The sequence below is a fragment of the Brachyhypopomus gauderio genome, chromosome 12 (assembly GCF_052324685.1).
Source record: "Brachyhypopomus gauderio isolate BG-103 chromosome 12, BGAUD_0.2, whole genome shotgun sequence".
Taxonomy (NCBI): domain Eukaryota; kingdom Metazoa; phylum Chordata; class Actinopteri; order Gymnotiformes; family Hypopomidae; genus Brachyhypopomus; species Brachyhypopomus gauderio.
Genome location: NC_135222.1, coordinates 5532057 through 5553361, shown reverse-complemented (window position 1 = coordinate 5553361; position 21305 = coordinate 5532057). Strand labels below are relative to the sequence as shown.

Sequence of the window (21305 nt, the reverse complement as noted above, 5' to 3'; positions counted from 1 at the left end):
GCATTTTATTCCCAGTCACACCCTACGAAAGGGAAATCAGGACTCCAGCAATTAGGGTGTTAGCAGGAGCCGAACCCGTCTGAATGGAGTCTGAATGGAGTCTGAATGGAGCTTCACGAACAGGAACGCTGAGGTCTGATCTAGACCGCACAGACGTGAGCTTCAGACACAGAGTGCCACTCACACTGAAGACTGCAAAAAAGAAAACCCCTCAAAGACCCCGGGCCTTTTCCTGAGTCTGAACGTGTCCCGGTCCGTACGTATCCTACTCCACACGTAGTCCGCTCCCCTGCTCAGTTTCGCTGGGAGTGGGGGGACGTTTACGGCTTTGATTCGCCAGCTTTGACCAAGAGTTGAAGCAAAATTTTTACACTTTTGTCAAAACCCCAGCAGAGCTGGAGTTTGGCCCACATATAACCACTGTCCTGGGGGGCAGACGAGGTTGTGTCCTTGCGCCAGTAAAATGGACACATGCTGCCAACTCACTTAGGCTTTAGAGCCACGATTAGTGAGCGTGAGGAAATGAAAGTAATTAAGGTGCACTGTCTGCCTGGCCACGCCCTCCTGGCCTTGCGAGTGGAAGCCTGTGTTTGTGCTGCTGTCAGTGTGACACAGACCTCCTGCGGCTTCTCGCCAATCAGCAGGTCTCTCCATCAGACATTCACACCGGACTTCCTCCGAGTGCCTCACTGACGGGCTCAATCCGAATGGCACAAGTCAGCCGAGCTGGACTTAGTCCATATTTTGCGCTAGATCGCAGATTTGGTATAAAAAATCATTTATATGTTTTTTTTTTTTTTTTTTACATTACCAGAAAAACACATATGATGTAAAAACAAACATGGATTTCTAACTTTTTTCAAGTTTAATGTTATCATTTGGATATTGCTGAGCTATTATGAATTTATAAACATGCATAACAATGAACTCAAATAGATAAGCACCAGTTAGAGACGATTACACAGGAACACATTTGGCATTAAGCTAATCACTTTGGCTGTGAGTATTCTTCTGAGTTTCCTGGTGCCAATGTGTGTTACTTGACTTCGTAATGTGAGAAATGTGGACCCTGGCAAACCTGACACGGGTAACATGCATGTGTCAGAGTTGGGGAAATCGGGGCCAATATACATGAATGAGTGGCACGAGAGAGGGCTGTAACTAGGAGTGCAGCTTTTCCCAGACTCCTGTTTTACGCTGATGAACTAAAGGGTGTCTGAAACAGGTGTGCAGGATGAGGACAGAGGCCTGTTTTCTCCAGATATGTTTCACACAGCACACTTTGGTGTTAATGTACTGGGATACCACCTGCTGCTCTTTCTTCCTATGGTATAGTATATCTGCTCTAAACAATGCCGAACCCGCATGGGGACGTGGCGGTATTGTTCGTATTTTTTTTCGGCCTTGACATACCGAGGGAATTAGTGGAGACAAAGGAAGGGGGACTTACCTGCGTGTACGAAGTAGGCCAGGTAGAGGTCCAGCTCCTTTACCGAAACTCCTATGTGATGCGGCTGCACGCACAGCCCCGGGTTGGAGCACTGCGGCGACTTAACCAGCCGCTCGCCGTCAGTACTTTCGAGGGGGATCCCTTTGAATAAAATCACCATGACCAGGTCCAGCCGCCACACCTTGTCGGCCTGGCGCAGGCAGTCGATCCTCCTCATCTTGCCCTTCTGGTCGGGGTTGGAGAGCACGCAGCAGGGGGGCTTCTTGCCCGTGACGGTGAGCACGAAGTCCTCGCGGAACTCGGGCCGGATGTCCTTGCGCAGTTTGGCCAGGAGGCGCGAGGCCCACTTCTGCTTGACCTCTGGCTTCTCGCTGAGCAGCTCGTCCTTCACGGCGCGCTCCTCTTCCTTGGACATGCGCTTCTCGTGCTTCTTGAAGTACTTCCTCTTGCGGGCCTGCAGGTTGAACCAGGTGTAGGCGAAGGCCCGCACGTGCGGGAGCAGCGCCTCGATGAACGGGTGGAACTCGTCCTGCGGAGAGGGGACAGGGCGGAGGGGGTTGTCAGGATCGGGAGGGAACGTGCGTGCGAAAAAAAACGCGTGTTAGCGTCACGCGGCTAACGCGGGAGAACTTAGCGCAACCGTCAGCACACAGCACAGGTGGACATATGTATGGAAAACACATGTGATGAGCTTAATTGTTAAGATAAAAATCTTTCTAATTACAGAATGTAATTTTCTCTCAATTGTATGAACATATGTAACAATTTAATAGCCATCCGCATAGGCATAATGATATCCTAGTAATTATGCGTGTAATTATAGGTTTATGCAACAACATAAATTCATATTTTTTGATGAAATTTTCAGGAGCAGGGAAGCCCAGAGTAAGAGTGGGTCGTAAGCCGAGGGCCGCGTGCATATGTGTGAATGTGTACGCGCATGTGTGTGTGTTTGTGTGTGTGTGTGTGAGGCCTGCCTAGGCCGTATCTTGGCTCTCTGGCAAGAATGTAGGTCTGTAGGGGTCTGCCAGGACAGAGAAAAAGAAACAACCGAGTGGGGGAATCGGACCAGCTATTTTTATCCATTCTCTATAAAGCCTTATACATATGCACAGACATATACTCAATCAGCCAGATCCAAAACAGTATTGATCATACTTTGACTCGGTATCACAAAGAAGCATGGCACCTCTCACACAGGACGCAGAGAGAAGGTAGCAACGTCCACTGGGTTCATGCTACACCTGCTACCATTACACCATCTGTCGCAAACTCAATTCAAGCTAAACACAAAATTGAAAGTGCAAAAAAAAACCACATTCTGCATTTCTTTTTTCTCTCTCTCTTATATGTCACAATATAACTATCTTACTGTTTTGGTCGGTTCTAATGACCTATAGCAGAATCAGAAAAGCTCCGTTAATCACAATGCTAAATGTCGCTTGTTCTTAATACTACTGCTTCTAAACACAAGTCACTCATGATATCCTAACCACAATGTTACTTTAACCAGGAGACCTCGCCATCATCATCCACTAAAGCACATTTACAACAGGGGCTCCTGTAACACATATACTGCCTGACTGGATCACTGGTTCTCTGTGTTTTCCTTTTCTGTTCTAACTCCAAAACCATGACAGAAGGTCTATATCCACACAAAGCTCTGTAGCTCCAAAGGGCACAGTCCAAGTCCTAATAACGAGGAAATAACTAATAAGTCAGCCGAATATTAAATAATTTGGGATTTCACACAGAACTACAGGGATTTAGCAGAAAGACAAAAAACACAATGGCAGACTGCCAGGGAGTGAAATAAGGCTTCCACAAGCATGTCCGAAGCCCCTCGCAGATCCCCAGACCCTGCCCGCCCGCCCTGCGTCCCTCCACACACACAGCACACACAGCAGGCCACACTGGATACGGCAAGCCCAGTGAGACACTAAGCCAAGTCTGCGAAGACCAAACGCACAAATCTTTTGCTATGCAATTGTTTATTCATTTTTATTTATTTTATTTATCAAAGCAGCAATTGCCGAAGTCAACTTTATAAATGTTGCCACTTGCAAAGATTCCTAAAATAGAACCTTAAATATGCAAAGCCTATAAATCTGCTAAAACATTCACTATAGCGTCACAAAGTTCAAATTCTACATTTTTTATTGATTTATCGCATTTATTTCAGTACACAGTGATAATATGCAGAGTGCCACACATCCTAATATTAATAAGGCTATATATCAAACTATTGAGTCTTACATGTTATTTCACAATACGGTGTCTTGTCTTATTAATTTCAACTCAAAGGATGTAGGTGATTTAGATATGACCAGGATCAATTTGTGTGTGTGTGTGTGTGTGTGTGTGTGTGTGTGTGTGTGTGTGTGTGTGTGTGTGTGTGTGTGTGTGTGTGTGAAATATACATTATTCCAAACAAGCATCGCCTACCGCCTACACCTACTGTGAAGAATTACTACAAATGAATCAAGAGGAATAATAAATGTCTTAAAATCTAACATATCCTTCATGTTCTTGGTCCCTCTGAGGCACAGAAACTAAACTGTTCAATTCTGGATTAATTCCCAAGTCTGAAATCTCTTATCCATCTTCAACTACTCTCAAAATATTGCAACTCAACTCAAAGGAAATCAATTATATATATATTTATATATATACATATCAATTTATATATATATATATATATATATATATATATATATATATATATATATATATATATATATATAACGTATATATTCCTGTTTTTAATTGTTTTTTACATGATTTTTTCCTGCAGAATGTTGTACTGTCTGTTTATGTGTATGTGACCTTCTGGTTAAGTATGCATGCATCACATTCCACATTTTATAAAAGTAAACTGTCCAAACTGCAGAAACTATGTCTGCAGTCATATATCAAACAAGTTCCACTTGTAGTTGTGTACGTCTTCCTGTGAACCTTGGTGACAGCTGCATTGTCTCTAAATAACAGTCCTCTCACCATCACTCACTAAAAACTGTCATTTAAAACACAAATGATGGTCATTCTGCCCTGTAGCAAACCTCCCTTGCAACTCCGCATCACAGAGACCTAATTACGAGGGAGAAGACACAGATCACTTTCTCCTTTTGACGCACGTCTCCCCGTGGAAGCAAACGGGGTTCAGGGGGAAACGAATCAGCGAACGGCACTCTCACCAGAGGCCCCAAATACAGCACTACTCCCCAGGCTCCCTAACACACAACATGCCCAAAGCCCAATAACATAAGCCGCACTGGATAAGCCAGAACCCCCCCCCAATCCCCTCCCCTGACTCCTGAAGTGAACTGTACTGATTTGGCCGGCGTGACGCAGGCCCTCCGTATAGAACAATAGTGCGTTGTGGTCCAGGCAGATAAAGGACTTGGAAGTTATTAAGTACCAGCTGAAATTCACCTGCACAGGTTTTTTAAACAAAAGATAATATGAACCAAACACATATACGTTTTAAATCATAAATGAATTGATAAATAAGTGAATTTCTCAGTGATTTTTTTTATTTGACCAAGGCAATAAAAAGCAAGCTTGTGAAGAGAAAAACAATGTTTTCAATAAATTGTTGTTCAATTATTAATTTTCCAAAATTCAGAATGGAAGATGTCAGTCATGGATTTGAGATACTAACTTAACAAAACATAAACCTATATGAAAAATAAATGACACATTTGGACAACATGATGTCTTCAAGAACAGGATCGACAACGCTTTAAGAAGATTCTCTGCTCCTCTGAGCCTCTAATCGATGCAATAACGTGTTGTTTGAGCGGAATCATTTTAATGCTGTCTTATAAACCTCAAATCAATTTTGAAGCATTGTAAACGCCCTTCCATTATACTTATTACTAAGAAATTCACCATAACACAGAGAATCCTCTCAGTGTCCCCTTGCTTAAGTTTTGGGGGTTTTTTTCATCAAAAAATATTGCTGTTGCAACGAATAATTATAAACATACATTTAAGCGTAACTTCAGATGTCAGAAGGAGACAAAATAATTACGTATTTTACTGTTCTCAAAAGTTTGAATGTCACTGTATTAATACTTCCAACAAATCAATATGTAAGACATATTGAATTCAATGAAAATATTAAACTAATCAAAGTCATAAACATCTTACAAAATAATGGAGAAATATTTGAAAATATATACTGACAATCAGATTTTTGTTGGAGGCCCTAGTTTACCTAAAAGTTCATCTACTTTACACTTTTAATAAAAAGAAATGACAACAACTGAGTGAATCTACTTTTGATCTACTTTTCAAATGAAATGTGTTTCAGTAACAGAAGGCGATAACTAACATATGACAGCCTACATCACATAAAATAGGTTTGAGGGAAAATCTCAAAGGACCATTATTCTTATTATCCTGTGTGTAACAAAATACATCAATTTAAACTCTGAATATCTCCTCAACATGGCGTCATCTTCAGTCTGGCCTTTTAATCACAATTAAACCTTCCTGTTACCTGACCTCATCTCCATTCGCATTCCCACGATGTTATATGCGCTATACACAAATTATATACATCGGATTTCAGACGTCTTCACAAACGTTACCACAAAACGTAAATTAATCTACATATTCTAGCACGATAGAACAAGTTTTTCCATACTTTTACAGCTACCGGATAGGTTTGCACACGCAAATACACTTGACAGCTCACGCCTCAGCCACCACAGAAATGACCGCGCAGGTTTTCAAACTACGACCCAAACCGCTCAGCAAAAGTCCAAAAATCAGCAGGTTAAATTTTCCCCACTGACTAGAAAAAAAATAATCAAATACGAATCGGACGAGGGAAGAGTCTGTTCCACCTCGCTATGTTTAAAAGTCTCCCGGTAAAAAAGGTCAACGCTTTTTCAGAGTTGAGAGCATCTTCTATGAAGATAGCAAGGCGATGAAAACGTGCCCGTGTGTTTATTGTTTTAGTGTCCGCAGCACATGGCAGGAGTGTGTAGTCGTAAGATAAAGGTGATTATCCAGGTGTACCCACGTTTGACCACCAAACTGTACGCCGACGTGGCTCCAAGACTTCAAAGACTTCTTAAAGCGTATGAAAGAGCCCGGCTCATGAAATATTGATACTATATTGTGTAGTTTATAGAATACAGACGAGTCACTACATCACGCCGAAGGCAGCAGTCAATACAAACTAACAACGGCCGAGTGGATTTACTATGTTGAGACTCGTTTAGAGAACATGGATTAAACTCCAGTGTAATCTTGCGGAGGAAAGTTTGTATAGGTGAGACTATCCACTCCCGTGCGCTGTTTACACACCGTTACCCTAAACATCAAAGAGTGTTTTTAATCCGAACAACAACGTTTACAAAACACAAATATTTGACTGTGGCGTTTATATGTGAGGTGGGCGCCATCCGCCATGTGGTAGTTCGCTCTGTCAGAGCAGGAATCTGCTGCACAAAGTTACTCGTGTTAGGCGATGTTAGCCCTGCTGTCCCGCCCAGGCGGAGGAAAAAGACACAAACGCAACAAATATACTTCAACACGATGGAGAAATCGCACTTACCTGTGTCAGGCATAGCGGAGAATACATATCTGGCGATGTTTAGCTTGAATTTGTGAGGTGTTTGTGTGTGTTTGGATAACTGTAACGAATCGGCGTGTTTATGTATGTGTTGATGTGTGTGAGTGTGTGTGTGTGTATGTGAACGTGTGGGTGTGTATGTATGTGCGAGTGATCGCCACGTCCGTGTGTATGAAAAGAAAAAAAGAAGAGACAGAGAAGAGAGAGAGAGAGAGAGAGAGAGAGAGAGAGGGGAAATAAAGCCTGCTTCTTGCTTTCACATTTCCAAGTGTGCGAGCCGCAGCCGCCGCTCAGCGCTGGTGGAGGTGAACTTTAACCCCGCCTCGAGTTACACGGCTCCATCTACCGCACAAGTACAGCCGCACGGTCCATTCCGCCGAACCGTCACAACTTCCACCAAACACATCATCAACCGCGCAGAAACGTCCTGTGGCGGAGCAAGAGACGGACAAAAAAAACACTGATTTACAAAACCACGGGGGAAACTGGTGAATCGCCGAAAGGAACAATCATTTTATGTTGCCCTCGTGTGCGAAGATTGTCATATAAAAAAAAGTCCGTCGGGTCGTTTAAAAAGTCCCGTTTGAATAACACTCTTTCTGGTAGAACCGTGCCGAACGTTTGCGTCGACCCAAACCGTTGCGGACATGTGGTCGCGGCTTCGCCGTGGAGCCAAACGAGTCGGATTTACGAACGAGGACGGTTCGGCGTGCTTTACGGAGATAATAATATCCTTCAAACCCATACAGTTGCCTGTTGCAAATGCCCGGCACCTGATCCCGGCTCGCTTATTTCAACCTGAGAGAAAAAAAGTCAGGCGCAGGATACAAGTCCATCCGAAACGGAGCGAGGACGAACCAGAACCGCGTTGGCCGACCCACCGAGCTGCACTTCACTTTTCTGCACGGTGCCGGAGCACAAACTCTTCACCCAGCACAGCGCCCTCACTATCCGCCTTCCCTGTAGCGGAACCTGCGGGACGAGCCAGGCGTCCGGCTACTTTACATACTCTTTTATGGGCTAAACCGTGTCGCAAAGACATATTACAAAAAACAATGCATCTATTATTTTTGGCAAGTTGTCTAATAAATATAAACGCCGCGATGCGGTTCGTTTGCGTGGTCCGACCGGCGATTTACACCCGATGTTTTCGCAGCTTATGAATAATGGTCGGTTTTTTTATAGTGTATTCGAATTTAAGCTTTAAAGGAGACATACTCAAGTTAAACAAGCCTTTAAACGTAGAAATGCTCCCTCGTGTGACGTTTAAGGCGAGGAAACGTGTGGGGAGAGGCGACGGGACTATAGAGATCATACAGGACACGCAGACCGTTACCGTGCGGCAGGGCATATGCGGCCACTTCAAACCCATTTAGTAAATCCTTAAACCAGCACCGCAAACTATTCAAACTGTAAAAGAACCGCACAAGTCCATCCGGGTCCCCGTCCAAATGTACCTCACACAACCAAAGTCAGTATTAACTTCATCACTGTAGCCCATCGTCAGTTTATTACCACCTTTATTAAATCTCTGTGACTGTGAGCAAACAGAAAAATAGTTATTGAGGTTACATCATGGTTGTCTGGATAAAGAGTAACGATGAACAAAAAATAGTCTACTGAAAAAAGCTTAAATTATCCTATAAAGGACACTGGCACTGGCCTAAAAGAATAGGCGTATTACTCAGAAGTTGTGTATGTCCTATATGATTTACTCATGAATTCTCAAATCAGTGATCATGTACTGGAACTCCATGGCCCCTTGCCTCCGAGATTAGGTCGCTTAAATATTTCAGGAGCTTTGGGACACGTTTCATGGGTCTCACTGAAAATACCTCTAAAAAGGTTGAACTATTCAACCAAGAACAGATTCCTGATATTGGTCCCAGTGACGCAGGCTTATGTTATATACTATTAAGTGGCCAGGATTGCAGTCCTTCAGTTCTTCATAGAATAGAAGAAATACATGTTAACGTGTTTCATTGTATCCCTGCCTAATAACTTAAGAACACGTTCAAAAGTGACGGGCTTGTGGCGTCTTTTCAACGATAAGTAGTACAAATGCGTCTACTTAGACACACCACGTGCACGTTTGTGTGCTGGCAGTCTGCATAAAGAAACAACACTGTTCTTTATCCTAGAAATTCAGGCGTAGAATTTGGCGTTCTGCCCCGGTTTCTCAATGATCAACTCCTTTCCGGTATAAGTCAATTGTGCGCCCCCTAGCAAATGGTCATAACACCATAGTCCAGTCCATTTTCGTGTCAGAGCACACAGGAAAAAAAAACGCGTCCAAGCAAGGTCCACACTTTAAATGCATTGGGACGCATTGGGGTACACCACAGCAAGTGAGATCTCTGTGTAACAAAATACAAGGAACCAGCAAAAAGATTTTGATCGTATCATTTAAAGACACATACTGGATTAGTCCTACACGAACATTAGGCATGAATAAAAATAACATTATTATAATATTAATTAGCTGAGAGCGTGTTAGTCCGTTAGTTTTACATTTCGCTGCAAACGCTGACACACAGGAACATAAATGTACAGCCTGTATTAAAATACTCGAGTCACTCTAACTTGCTGCAGGTGCACGTTTGTCCTTCCTGGGTTTTCCCTGCGCTGAGGCTGCTTGTGATTGGACGACATTCCGGATTTTGAAGCTCTGACCGATGGTATTGGCTGAGTTTCACGTCAGAAACGAATCCTAGGAATATACTTCACAGCGAGCAGCCATCGCAGAGCGCCTGTCATCGGCGCCGTTTGGCAGCGTACGCGAGCTTTCTGGGGATGAACCTGCAACTAAGGAGTGGAGACAACGTGTTCTACCTCGTGATCAAGGAGGAACTGTCTTTCGAAAATATGATCGCTGAGGATCCTCAGATATTGTAGAAACTTGTAAACAGGCATTCATGTAGCTTTCAGTGTAGCAAATTTCTATCACCGTCCCTTTCCTAAGACTGCTACATTGAAAATAAGGCAGTGTTGCAAAACTGCACGATAAAACGTTTTGTTTCACGTATCATTGCTACTTGTAAATGAGAAACTTTAAGGAGGTGATGCGAAACGCATCACGCTGGTGAAACATCTATTGATGTTAGACTATAAGATACATTTAATAAAAAATGAATAAAAATCTGAAAGAAAAAGTAAAAATACTACTGCTCTTGCCGGTCCCAACATTCGATACATGTATTTTCGTCACTCCTGGAGATTTGATAGCGGTCCAAGCGTAGCAGAACTGGCCCATTTGTGAGATGTACTTTGTCTTTGGTGTGGTTAAGACTTGGTTCAAAAGTTGTGATCGATTCATCGGGTCCCCGTTGTTTATTTCCACAATCGATTAAATCTGCATAGTAGTCACGCAGAACTTCGACACCTCCGTTGCTCAAAGTCATACAGGGTAATCACACCTGGGGTCGTATACCTATCAGATCCCGGTCTGCTCTCCGCTCCCGTGCACACGTCACGTTCAACACGTCGACCGTAGGATTTACTGCGCCGGACGGCAAAAGCAACCGCGGTGCCACGTTGCCTTATATCACAGACGGAGTGTAAACCTTAGCCATGCTCGTCGATTAAAAAAATCGATTAATAGTACAAACTCCAGAGAGGACTATGAATACACACGATGAACGCAACCGTCATTTGACACACCTTTTGTTAATACATCCAGCGCCACTACGCAAAGTTTTAGAGGGTCAGCAAAAGTCTAGACAACAAATTATTTTAAAATAAGCGTGGACAATATTAAGACTACACGAAAAGAAATTACTGTAAAGTCAGAAATATTCAGAAAGGCTCCGTGTATATATCGTTTTAATAGCCCCAGGGTTCGCAAAGGACTGCTGTCAATAGGAATTTAGTGATCACTCTTCACGGTCTAAAGGATTTATAAAGAACAGCATACGCCTGACACATGTAGTGAAACAATAATAACAAAGGTGAATTTAATGTCAGTCAGGCTTAACAGTCTTTATAAACACAAAACTATATCCAAAAAATACAATTGAGATCTATATATCTATGTTTATTATGTAAACTCAGTTTGGAGATGGTTTCGCGCGCTTCTGTTCTGATACAGGCTGAGTAATAATGAACTCTTCAATAATATTAACTACATGATCACAACGTGTTTCAAAGCCTGTAGTCAGCGCCGAAAGAGGATTACGTCGAATTCTTAAGTTAGACTGAATTCGTTTAGCCTACATATAAATATCCTTTCTCTAATAGACCTATGGGATTCTTAAAAGACTTTAGGCCATGTGAAGAATTAGTGTAGAAAAGTCAGTACTGAATACATTTGTAAATATCGATATATGCAAATTATTCAACAATCAATATAGTTCAATCTATCTAAACCATACCCCTTAAAAGCATTATGTATATTAAAACAGTATATTTCACTGCTTGATGATAATGGTGTCGGGCCTCCTCAAAACCAAAGGTGAGCAGGCCTTCTTAGTAGGCTTTTATAAGACACCATTAGATTAGCATTCATGTCGGTTCTGTCACGGACATCACAGCCTCTCCCAGCCGAACTAAGGCCCTACTGTCCATATTCTAATATTTATATTTTAGCAACGGCGAAAGTTTCTGTTCAAGATTCATTTCAGCACTGGATGGCTGAACAGCGCCAGTCAGGGTCAGATGTCGAAGTGTCCCTCGAAAATCTCCACGTGCGAATGGGGAGACGGCGGTATGATCAAAGCAAACATCAGTCGTAAGAGCAATTTGTTATATAACGATATAAATTATAAATTATAACGATCGCAGGACTATATTATCCGTTCCCATCATAGTATAGGCCTTGCACGCGTAGCCTGTGTAGAGGCATACACAAGACTGTATTCACTCTGAGCCAAGGCGTGACCATGATAATCAAAGTCTCTGTGCGAGACTCTTAAAACCTGTAAATCTCGGCTAACAGTCGTTGAACACCGTGCACTGGCGATACGAAACATTTGACCATAAAATCATTAATTGGTAAATAAAAATGTAAAAAGTAAATATAAAACGCAAGTGACAGTGAATTCCTGATGTACGAACTAAAGTTACAGGTCATTATTATAATAAATAAAATAATACATACTGCGATTACAGAATTGTGTCATTTTATCATCATTTAATGGTTCCATGCCCATACAACGCGAAGGTCTTATAGTCTTAAAAGGAAGAGAAGTTTTTAAAACACTTTTTACGCATTACAAATGACTGTCGTAAGATAACCAGCCTACAACAACCCAGACTCAAAAATCACTAATCTACATAATTCAAACTCGGTTACTTTGTTTGCTGTCTCTTGATGGCAACAGCACCAGGGCTATGCGTCTCTGTGCCTCATAGACATATTTCTGCCAAGTTCGGTGAAAAGATATTTAACACCAAGGCAACTGTGCCAAGGTTTTTGGAAGCAGAGTTGCAAGGACGAAGGCAGTGACTGCAGAGTCTACGGGTAACGACCGGAATAACGCTGCCCAAACAGTTTAAGACTATCATTTCGTTTTAAGACGCAGTCGTTTTGTCCGCAACGGGATAATAACGGTACCGGAGGAGCCAATCATGTAGCGCGACCAAATGAACTTAGGGGGAGTTTTTTTCTGTATCCAGTGGACGAAGGTACGTAGCCTGCAACGCAAAGAACGCAATGAAATCTTTGAGTTAAAGATGTTCTTCCGAAAAAAGATCTGTTTTAGCGAAGAATGTTCTGTAGACGGGTTTTAATCAATAATATTTTAACACTTATGTATTATACACGCGTGTGAGAAGGAACAAAATGCGCCCGGTTAAACATTCTTCCCCAAATACGATCGTTAGTTACATTTTGATTAAAAAATAGTTATACTTCATGTTAGGAACAAGCGAAGCATTCATCTTAAAAACGACACCCAAAACGTGTCAGAAGTGAACACAGTATGCACGTGTGAAGAATAAATCGTTTCTCACGTTTAGGGGACAGGGTGTGCGTAAAAGTGGTTCTCGCCAAATAAACTTGGGCGAGAAGTTAAAGCAAACGCGGAGCTTATATCGACAGATATTTATTACTTCCAGACTTAATTAATCGAGGGATAATTGCAAGAAGTATTTCTGCACAGCAGTCTCATTAGTTAATCGAGGAATAACTGCGAGAAGCGTTTATCTTCTGCAAAGCAATCTCACGTCGAAAAGTAATTTGGTGTGCGAATAGGAGTGTTAAACCCTCTCAGAAGACACGCAGTGGCTGAAAGTTCCTTGAGAAACGCATATCCAAGCAAAGCTGCTTCGCCTCACTCCGCAGTAGTCTAACAAGCAGTCTAACAAGTTTGAGCTAAAATAAAGTAAAAAAACAAAACAAACAAACAATCGAAATGATATTACAGTTTTTAAATGTGCATAACAAGTGAGGTTGTTCATAGGATAGATGTTCTGCAATTAAAAAGGCGCGGGAGGGTACATATGAATCTGGATCAAAACTGACAGTTTGACGACCAAAAGTCAACGTTCTGTAGTTAATAAGAAGCAATCAGTACTAGATATATCAACATTCAACAATGTTTGAAACACTGAATGTTTGTGTGTGTGTGTGTATCTTTGTTTTCCTTTTTATTTGAGAGGGGTGTCCAATAACTGCAAAATTCAAAAAGATATCATGATTTACTTTTTTTATACGTAATGTAACTTATACATAACCAAAAGAAAAGCAAAAAATATATTTTAAAAATGTTCCGATTTTTAAAGAGAACATAAAATGATCGATTCTTTTAAGATAAAATACGATTAGACAGACGTTTAATTTCATTCATTGGAAAAACATAAAATTATTCAGTTTGTTTTTGTTTTACTATAAAATAGCAATTCAAAAATTGCTACCATCATCTCTATGTTCGGTCCTAGATCTATGAACATCTTGTTGCCTACTGAAATCCTATTGTATACGACTGTTCATTAATTAAATTTGTAACATCCTGCTTTTCTTCAAACAAACCAGCAGACATCAAATGCAGGCTAAGACGCCATCTAGAGGCGATCATTCGACATTACATGAAATAGCGGCGCTTAACCAAATTTGTACTTATTTGTAAAAAAATATTCTTGTAGTCTTTTATAATGCTTGTAAATGTCGTATTTGGCTTACAATAAATATAAGTTATTGATTAATAAGGATTGTGAGCAGGGTCATGTTCTAGGTGAAGAGGTCAAACTGCATCCTCTTCTTTAAATAGAATAATAAAAAAAACTCGCCTAATTAAATTATGGTTAGAGGTCTACTATCACCAAATCAGTTCTTTCTTCAGTAACTCATAAAATAAAATGTGTATCACGATTTTAAAATGGAAATTAAAATTATCATTTTGATGTGCTATAGATTGTTTGTTTTTATACATTACCAAACACTGTACTTTATACATGTGTAAAACTACATATTGTACATGCATTTTTAGATCTTATTTTTAAGTTGTGAGAATTGTGGAGTTGGCCATCTGACTAAAATAAGAGAGGTCTTACTATCCTTGTTTACTACACTACCCGTTTTTGTTATACATTTAAGTATAATAATTAAAATTTCAGCTTTAAAAAAAATTCATTAATAAAGAACTGATAACATGTAAACCAGTTTTTATGCAGCTTCTTATGGATGGATGTGGTTTAGCCATATCTAAGTTCTTTGACTTTACACAGCATTTTTTTTCATTTGTAATTTTTTTTTACTGTCTTTCATCTTAAGGGGAAAAAAGATCATGCTAAAACTATTAAAATGTATTAAAATGGTCTTGATGAAAATCATTGCATATTTTTTTCAGGAGATTCTCTAGTATTATATATGTATCTTTACAATTGAAACAGAACCATGACATGTCAAAATGTGTATTTACCATTTGCCACAAAATAACATTTATTTTGAATACACTGCATCTAGAATGTTCTGCTGTGTTTTTCCCTCTCCGTTGGACTATGGATAAATGAGGGACGACCTCATTTTGCCCCCATCTTTAAATTATTCCCCACAAAACCACAAGAGGGTGATCTTTCAGTATGGAAACCCTACTGACATTCTCAGACATGGTCATTTCGGGTAACCTTTACAACAGTGCTTTGTCAGTCATGTTAAACCTCTGAGAGCCAGCGAATATGGTGTCAAGAACTGCAATAAACATACCATCATCTTTTGGTTTGTTGTATTTCTAATATACTTTTTTACTGTGATCACCTTCCCTAATTTTTTATTTTCATGTTAGACATGATATTCAGGCAGAAGAGAACCGGAGAAAGAAGTCTGCTGAAGTAGTGTGTGTGTAATCATTATATGAAATATGAACACGTAAGGCATGAGACTGATGAAGGTGTTTGGTCTTGGGGATGTAAATATCACACAGGTCAGCCAGTCACAGTTCGTGCTGTGCGCACCTGCAGGGCAGCGTGTGTGTGTGTGTGTGTGTGTGTGTGGGGGCGGGGGGGGGGGGGGGGGGGGGGGGGGGGGTATGAGGGGGATTGTGTGGAGCTGGTGAACCTGGCATGGTGCTCCGCCTAAGCGGCTTGGGGGCAATAACATTATCTGCCTCAGGAGCAGAATCACTGAGCTGCCCCTCACGAATAATCACGCAGTGGGTCACAAGGTCCCCTTACTCCTGTGTTATTGTGCTTCTAGAACATTCCATGGATTCAAAACCCTCAAGAGCTCCCACACGTCACTCATCACAAAGCAGTTCAACCCAAAATGGTATTTTTTTCAGCCAAGTGACAATTACATTCTCGATTCACATAATTTCTTTTGTTTTTGTCTCAATAAATTGGTGAACAAATCGGGTTGATGAAAGGTGCAAACACAACAGACAGTCTGTATTATATACAATGCAGGTAACGGTAAATGGTGAGTGACTCATAATGGGGTTGTTTGTGTGCTGTGGGAGTCTGAGATGCTTTGGCCCAGGCTAACAGGGAGTCTGGGGTGGCGGCTTGGAAGTAGTGGACTCCACCTGCTGTCACGGAGATGCAAGCACTGGAGCAAAGCCAGGAAACACACACACACACACACACACACACACACACACACACACACACACACACACACACACACACACACACACACACACACACACACACACACACACACACACACACACACACACACACACACACACACACACACACACACACACACACACACGGGATCTGTGAGTCAGCCCTGCGTATCATCCAGGCTGGACTCATTCACAAACCTACAGTGCTTATGGTTAACCCAAGCAGGCTTACAGAATATTAACTATTCTGAACCTTGCAAACCAAATTAAAATATAAATATGCAAACATTACTCTTTATTAAAGAAGTCAAATCTTTACTAGGAGACTCCTCTCTATCCCCCCCGTCAGACACACATACTTATACACTGCAGAAATAAATATATTCAGCATTCTGACCATTTTTACTGTTTTATTTATGTGCCCAAAAGGCCAGACTGAAGAAATGCTCAAAACGTCCACAGAACCTAAAACGGATTAAATTGTACAAAAGCGATAGATGCGGTAAACATTAATATATAGCAATAATTCCATCGCTGCGAGTGCAATATGGCATTATCTTTCCTTGAACACGCCTGGCCGTCTGCGGACCCTCCAGAACGCGGAGCGGTGCTGAAAGACGCCTCTATGTAAGGAACGGTTGTGTGCATTGAAGAGGACTGAAGGCGACCATATGGGCTTTAAAGGCGCCGTGAGGAAGCAGGGGCGTCATGCAGCCGTGTGGAGGGGGAAGATCACCTTCACAGCGGGCCGCAGCGCAAGCATGTGCTGTGGGGAACAGTGTGCAGCTCTGTTATATGACCAAAACCGCAATATGGCCAACATTATCAGGCCTAATTATGCTTGTTATATAATAATTTTTTTTAAGTGTGTATGCGCTGTATTTTTCTCACATAGAAGGTTTTACACATAAGTTTCAGGAACAGTACTGAGCAAACTACATCCTCCACCAAAAAAAAAAAAGCATTAGGTGGTGAGTCCAAAATCTTAAAAACAAGCCTCCAGGCAAGCAGGGCCCATATGCAAGCTGTTGGAATAGCAAGACATATGCTGGTATATTCAACACATTTCTACCCTCCCCCTCCTCCCTTCTGTTTGCTCACACATGCAAAGAGCAGCAGAGGAGTACAGGAGCAAACCAGAGACATGTCCCCTCTCTACTACATATGTAGAGACATGTCCCCTCTCTACTACATATGTAGAGACATGTCCCCTCTCTACTACATATGTAGAGACACATGTCCCCTCTCTACTACATATGTAGAGACATGTCCCCTCTCTACTACATATGTAGAGACATGTCCCCTCTCTACTACATATGTAGAGACACATGTTCCCTCTCAGACACACATCCCCTCTCTACTACATATGTAGAGACATGTCCCCTCTCTACTACATATGTAGACACACACGTCCCCTCTCTACTACATATGTAGAGACATGTCCCCTCTCTACTACATATGTAGAGACACATGTCCCCTCTCTACTACATATGTAGAGACATGTCCCCTCTCTACTACATATGTAGAGACACATGTTCCCTCTCTACTACATATGTAGAGACATGTCCCCTCTTTACTACATATGTAGACACACACGTCCCCTCTCTACTACATATGTAGAGACATGTCCCCTCTCTACTACATATGTAGAGACACATGTTCCCTCTCTACTACATATGTAGAGACATGTCCCCTCTTTACTACATATGTAGACACACACGTCCCCTCTCTACTACATATGTAGACACACACGTCCCCTCTCTACTACATATGTAGACACACACGTCCCCTCTCTACTACATATGTAGATAGACACACACGTCCCCTCTCTACTACATATGTAGACACACACGTCCCCTCTCTACTACATATGTAGACACACATGTCCCCTCTCTACTACATATGTAGATAGACACACATGTCCCCTCTCTACTACATATGTAGATAGACACACACATCCCCTCTCTACTACATATGTAGAGACATGTCCCCTCTCTACTACATATGTAGAGACACATGTTCCCTCTCTACTACATATGTAGAGACACATCCCCTCTCTACTACATATGTAGACACACACTTCCCCTCTCTACTACATATGTAGAGACACGTCCCCTCTCTACTACATATGTAGACACACATGTCCCCTCTCTACTACATATGTAGATAGACACACATGTCCCCTCTCTACTACATATGTAGAGACACGTCCCCTCTCTACTACATATGTAGACACACACGTCCCCTCTCAGACACACATCCCCTCTCTACTACATATGTAGAGACATGTCCCTTCTCTGCTACGTATGTACAGATACATGTCCCCTCTCTACTACATATGTAGGCACACACGTCCCCTCTCTGCTACATATGTAGAGACATGTCCCCTCTCTGTTACATATGTAGAGTCACACGTCCCCTCTCTGCTACATATGTAGAAACGCTCAACACAGACACACATCCTCTCTCTGTTACATATGTACAGACACACGTCCCCTCTCTGTTACATATGTACAGATACATGTCCCCTCTCTGTTACATATGTACAGATACATGTCCCCTCTCTGTTACATATGTACAGATAGATGTCCCCTCTCTGTTACATATGTACAGATACATGTCCCCTCTCTGTTACATATGTACACATACACGTCCCCTCTCTGTTACATATGTACAGACACACATCCTCTCTCTGTTACATATGTACAGATACATGTCCCCTCTCTGCTACATATGTACAGGCACATGTCCTCTCTCTGTTACATATGAACAGATACATGTCCCCTCTCTGTTACATATGTACACATACACGTCCCCTCTCTGTTACATATGTACAGACACACGTCCTCTCTGTTACATATGTACACATACATGTCCCCTGTGTTACATATGTACAGACACACGTCCTCTCTGTTACATATGTACACATACATGTCCCCTCTCTGTTACATATGTACACACGTCCTCTCTCTGTTACATATGTACACATACATGTCCCCTCTCTGTTACATATGTACACACACGTCCTCTCTGTTACATATGTACAGACACACGTCCTCTCTGTTACATATGTACAGATACATGTCCCCTCTCTGTTACATATGTACAGACACACGCCCTCTCTCTGTTACATATGTACAGACACACGTCCTCTCTCTGTTACATATGTACAGATACATGTCCCCTCTCTGTTATATATGTACAGACACACGTCCTCTCTCTGTTACATATGTACAGATACATGTCCCCTCTCTGTTACATATGTACAGATACACGTCCCCTCTCTGCTACATATGTACACATACACGTCCCCTCTCTGTTACATATGTACAGACACACGTCCCCTCTCTGTTACATATGTACACATACATGTCCCCTCTGTGTTACATATGTACAGATACATGTCCCCTCTATGTTACATATGTACAGATACATGTCCCCTCTGTGTTACATATGTACAGATACATGCCCCCTCTATGTTACATATGTGCAGATACATGTCCCCTCTGTGTTACATATGTACAGTCACTCAGCACAGATACATGTCCACATAGGAAGCAAGCAGGAATGGAATCACTGTGTGGAGACTGCACACACACACACACACACACACACTCACACACACACACACACACACACACACACACACACACACACACACACACACACACACACACACACAAAAGCAAATAGAATGTATGCACATACAGATGTACCACACAATCTCCCCACCCTCAAACAGTATGAAAAACACTATCGCAGTGAAGCACCTGACAGCTGTTCCTGACTGTGGGTGGGGTGGGGGGGGGGGGGGGTGGAGGGGGTGACTACAAGTTGGAGCAGCTGGATGTGTGTGGAAAACTGCTCCCTCATTCTTACCAATACACATACAGGCAGACACAAACACACAGTCACACACACACACACATTTCCAGCAGCCTTCCACAGCACCATGTCGGAACTGACAGGTGACTGGGATGACAATTAACTAAAGGGAAGATCCCAGCGCAGCCACTAATTACACCGTTTCATTGTTGAATGAAAATCCTTTAGTAACTGTAATATGACTAGACTCCTCTGAGCACAGCTGGGCAGGGAAACAGGGAGAGAGGGAGAGAAAGAGAGAGAGAGAGAGAGAGAGAGAGAGAGAGAGAGAGAGAGAGAGGGGAGAGAGGGGAGAGGAGACAGAGAGAGACTGTAGAGCCATGAAATGCACATAAACAGCCACATTTTCCAAACTGAAAACTTTTGCTTAAAAATAAAACTATTTTTACTAAATGCTACATAGCAATGCTATAACCGCTTAACTAAAACGCAAAAGAAAATATTGAAATTAATTTCAACACGGCCAAATCCCACAATATAACCTTGCTAAACCCTTGTGTCCCCAAGCTTAAGCCTGCGTGAGCCAAGACAGTGTGCTGTCTTTCACCGCAGATAAGGCACACAAAAACACAGCCATGTGCTTCCATTCACTGTCTGTGTGAATTTTTAATGTTGGGGTTTTTTGTTGTTGTTTTTTTTTTTTTTTTAGCATCATGCCCATGTTGCGTGTGTGTGTGTGTGTGTGTGTGTGTGTGTGTGTGTGTGTGTGTGTGTGATCATTAGGCTTTCAACTTGGCGATGGGCAGGGCTGAACGGTGCCAGGCCTATTGTTGCCGGGCGACAGCAGGCGGAGCCAGGCCGGCTGTTTGGGGCCCCTCTCCTGCGGTGTGACTAACTCAGGGAGACAGTGCCAGTGGAGACCAGGTCTCCGGTCTACCAGAGGGGGCGCTGTGCTCCGCCCGTGCCCGGCGACGCCTTTGTTCACGCCTTGCTATCTTCTCACAACACACGTTCACATCAAACCCGCATTGGCACAATCCCTCCCACAAAATAAATATGTGAAATAAATAAATAAAAGACCCTCTCTCAGTTACTGTGAGCGTGTGACTCTTATGTTTTCATTTTGTCTTATAAAATCTGTGTTTATCTTTCGGTTTATCTAAGGGGAAGATTTAATTTCGTCTGTGAACTACGGTTCACTTTGATGTGCCTGGTGGGAAAGAAAAAGAGTTTGTCTTGAGTTTGTCATCTCAGTAGCTGAAAATGTCAAATGTCATTGCAGAAGACCCATTTTCAGAGAATATGGATGTGTCTGGGATTAGCCAAATCTATACTATTTGGAAAACAAACCTTTGCCTTATGCATAATAAGACTTAAGATAATAAAACTAATCCAAGTATCCAAGTAATCCAAAAAGTATCCAAGGAAAGTTGTGAGGTCA

At 42.1% G+C, this 21305-nt stretch overlaps 1 protein-coding gene across 1 annotated transcript; it reads right to left on the bottom strand.

The window, feature by feature from the left end:
* Positions 1-1406: 1406 nt before the first annotated feature.
* nfia (nuclear factor I/A) lies at positions 1407-8133 on the bottom strand. Its single transcript, XM_077024615.1, has 2 exons — positions 7020-8133; positions 1407-1979 (listed from the first exon to the last, which is right to left on the bottom strand). Exons 1-2 carry the CDS (start codon positions 7044-7046, stop codon positions 1422-1424), a joined length of 585 nt encoding a protein of 194 aa, XP_076880730.1. The 5' UTR covers positions 7047-8133; the 3' UTR covers positions 1407-1421.
* Positions 8134-21305: the final 13172 nt, after the last annotated feature.

What these genes read in the sequence shown, in the direction of transcription:
- nfia (XM_077024615.1), bottom strand. Translation starts at nt 7,046, where the DNA reads ATGTATTCTCCGCTATGCCTGACACAG. An exon ending in CTCCGCTATGCCTGACACAG is followed by an intron (nt 1,980 to 7,019) that starts GTAAGTGCGATT and finishes CCCTCTCCGCAG; the next exon opens with GACGAGTTCCACCCGTTCAT.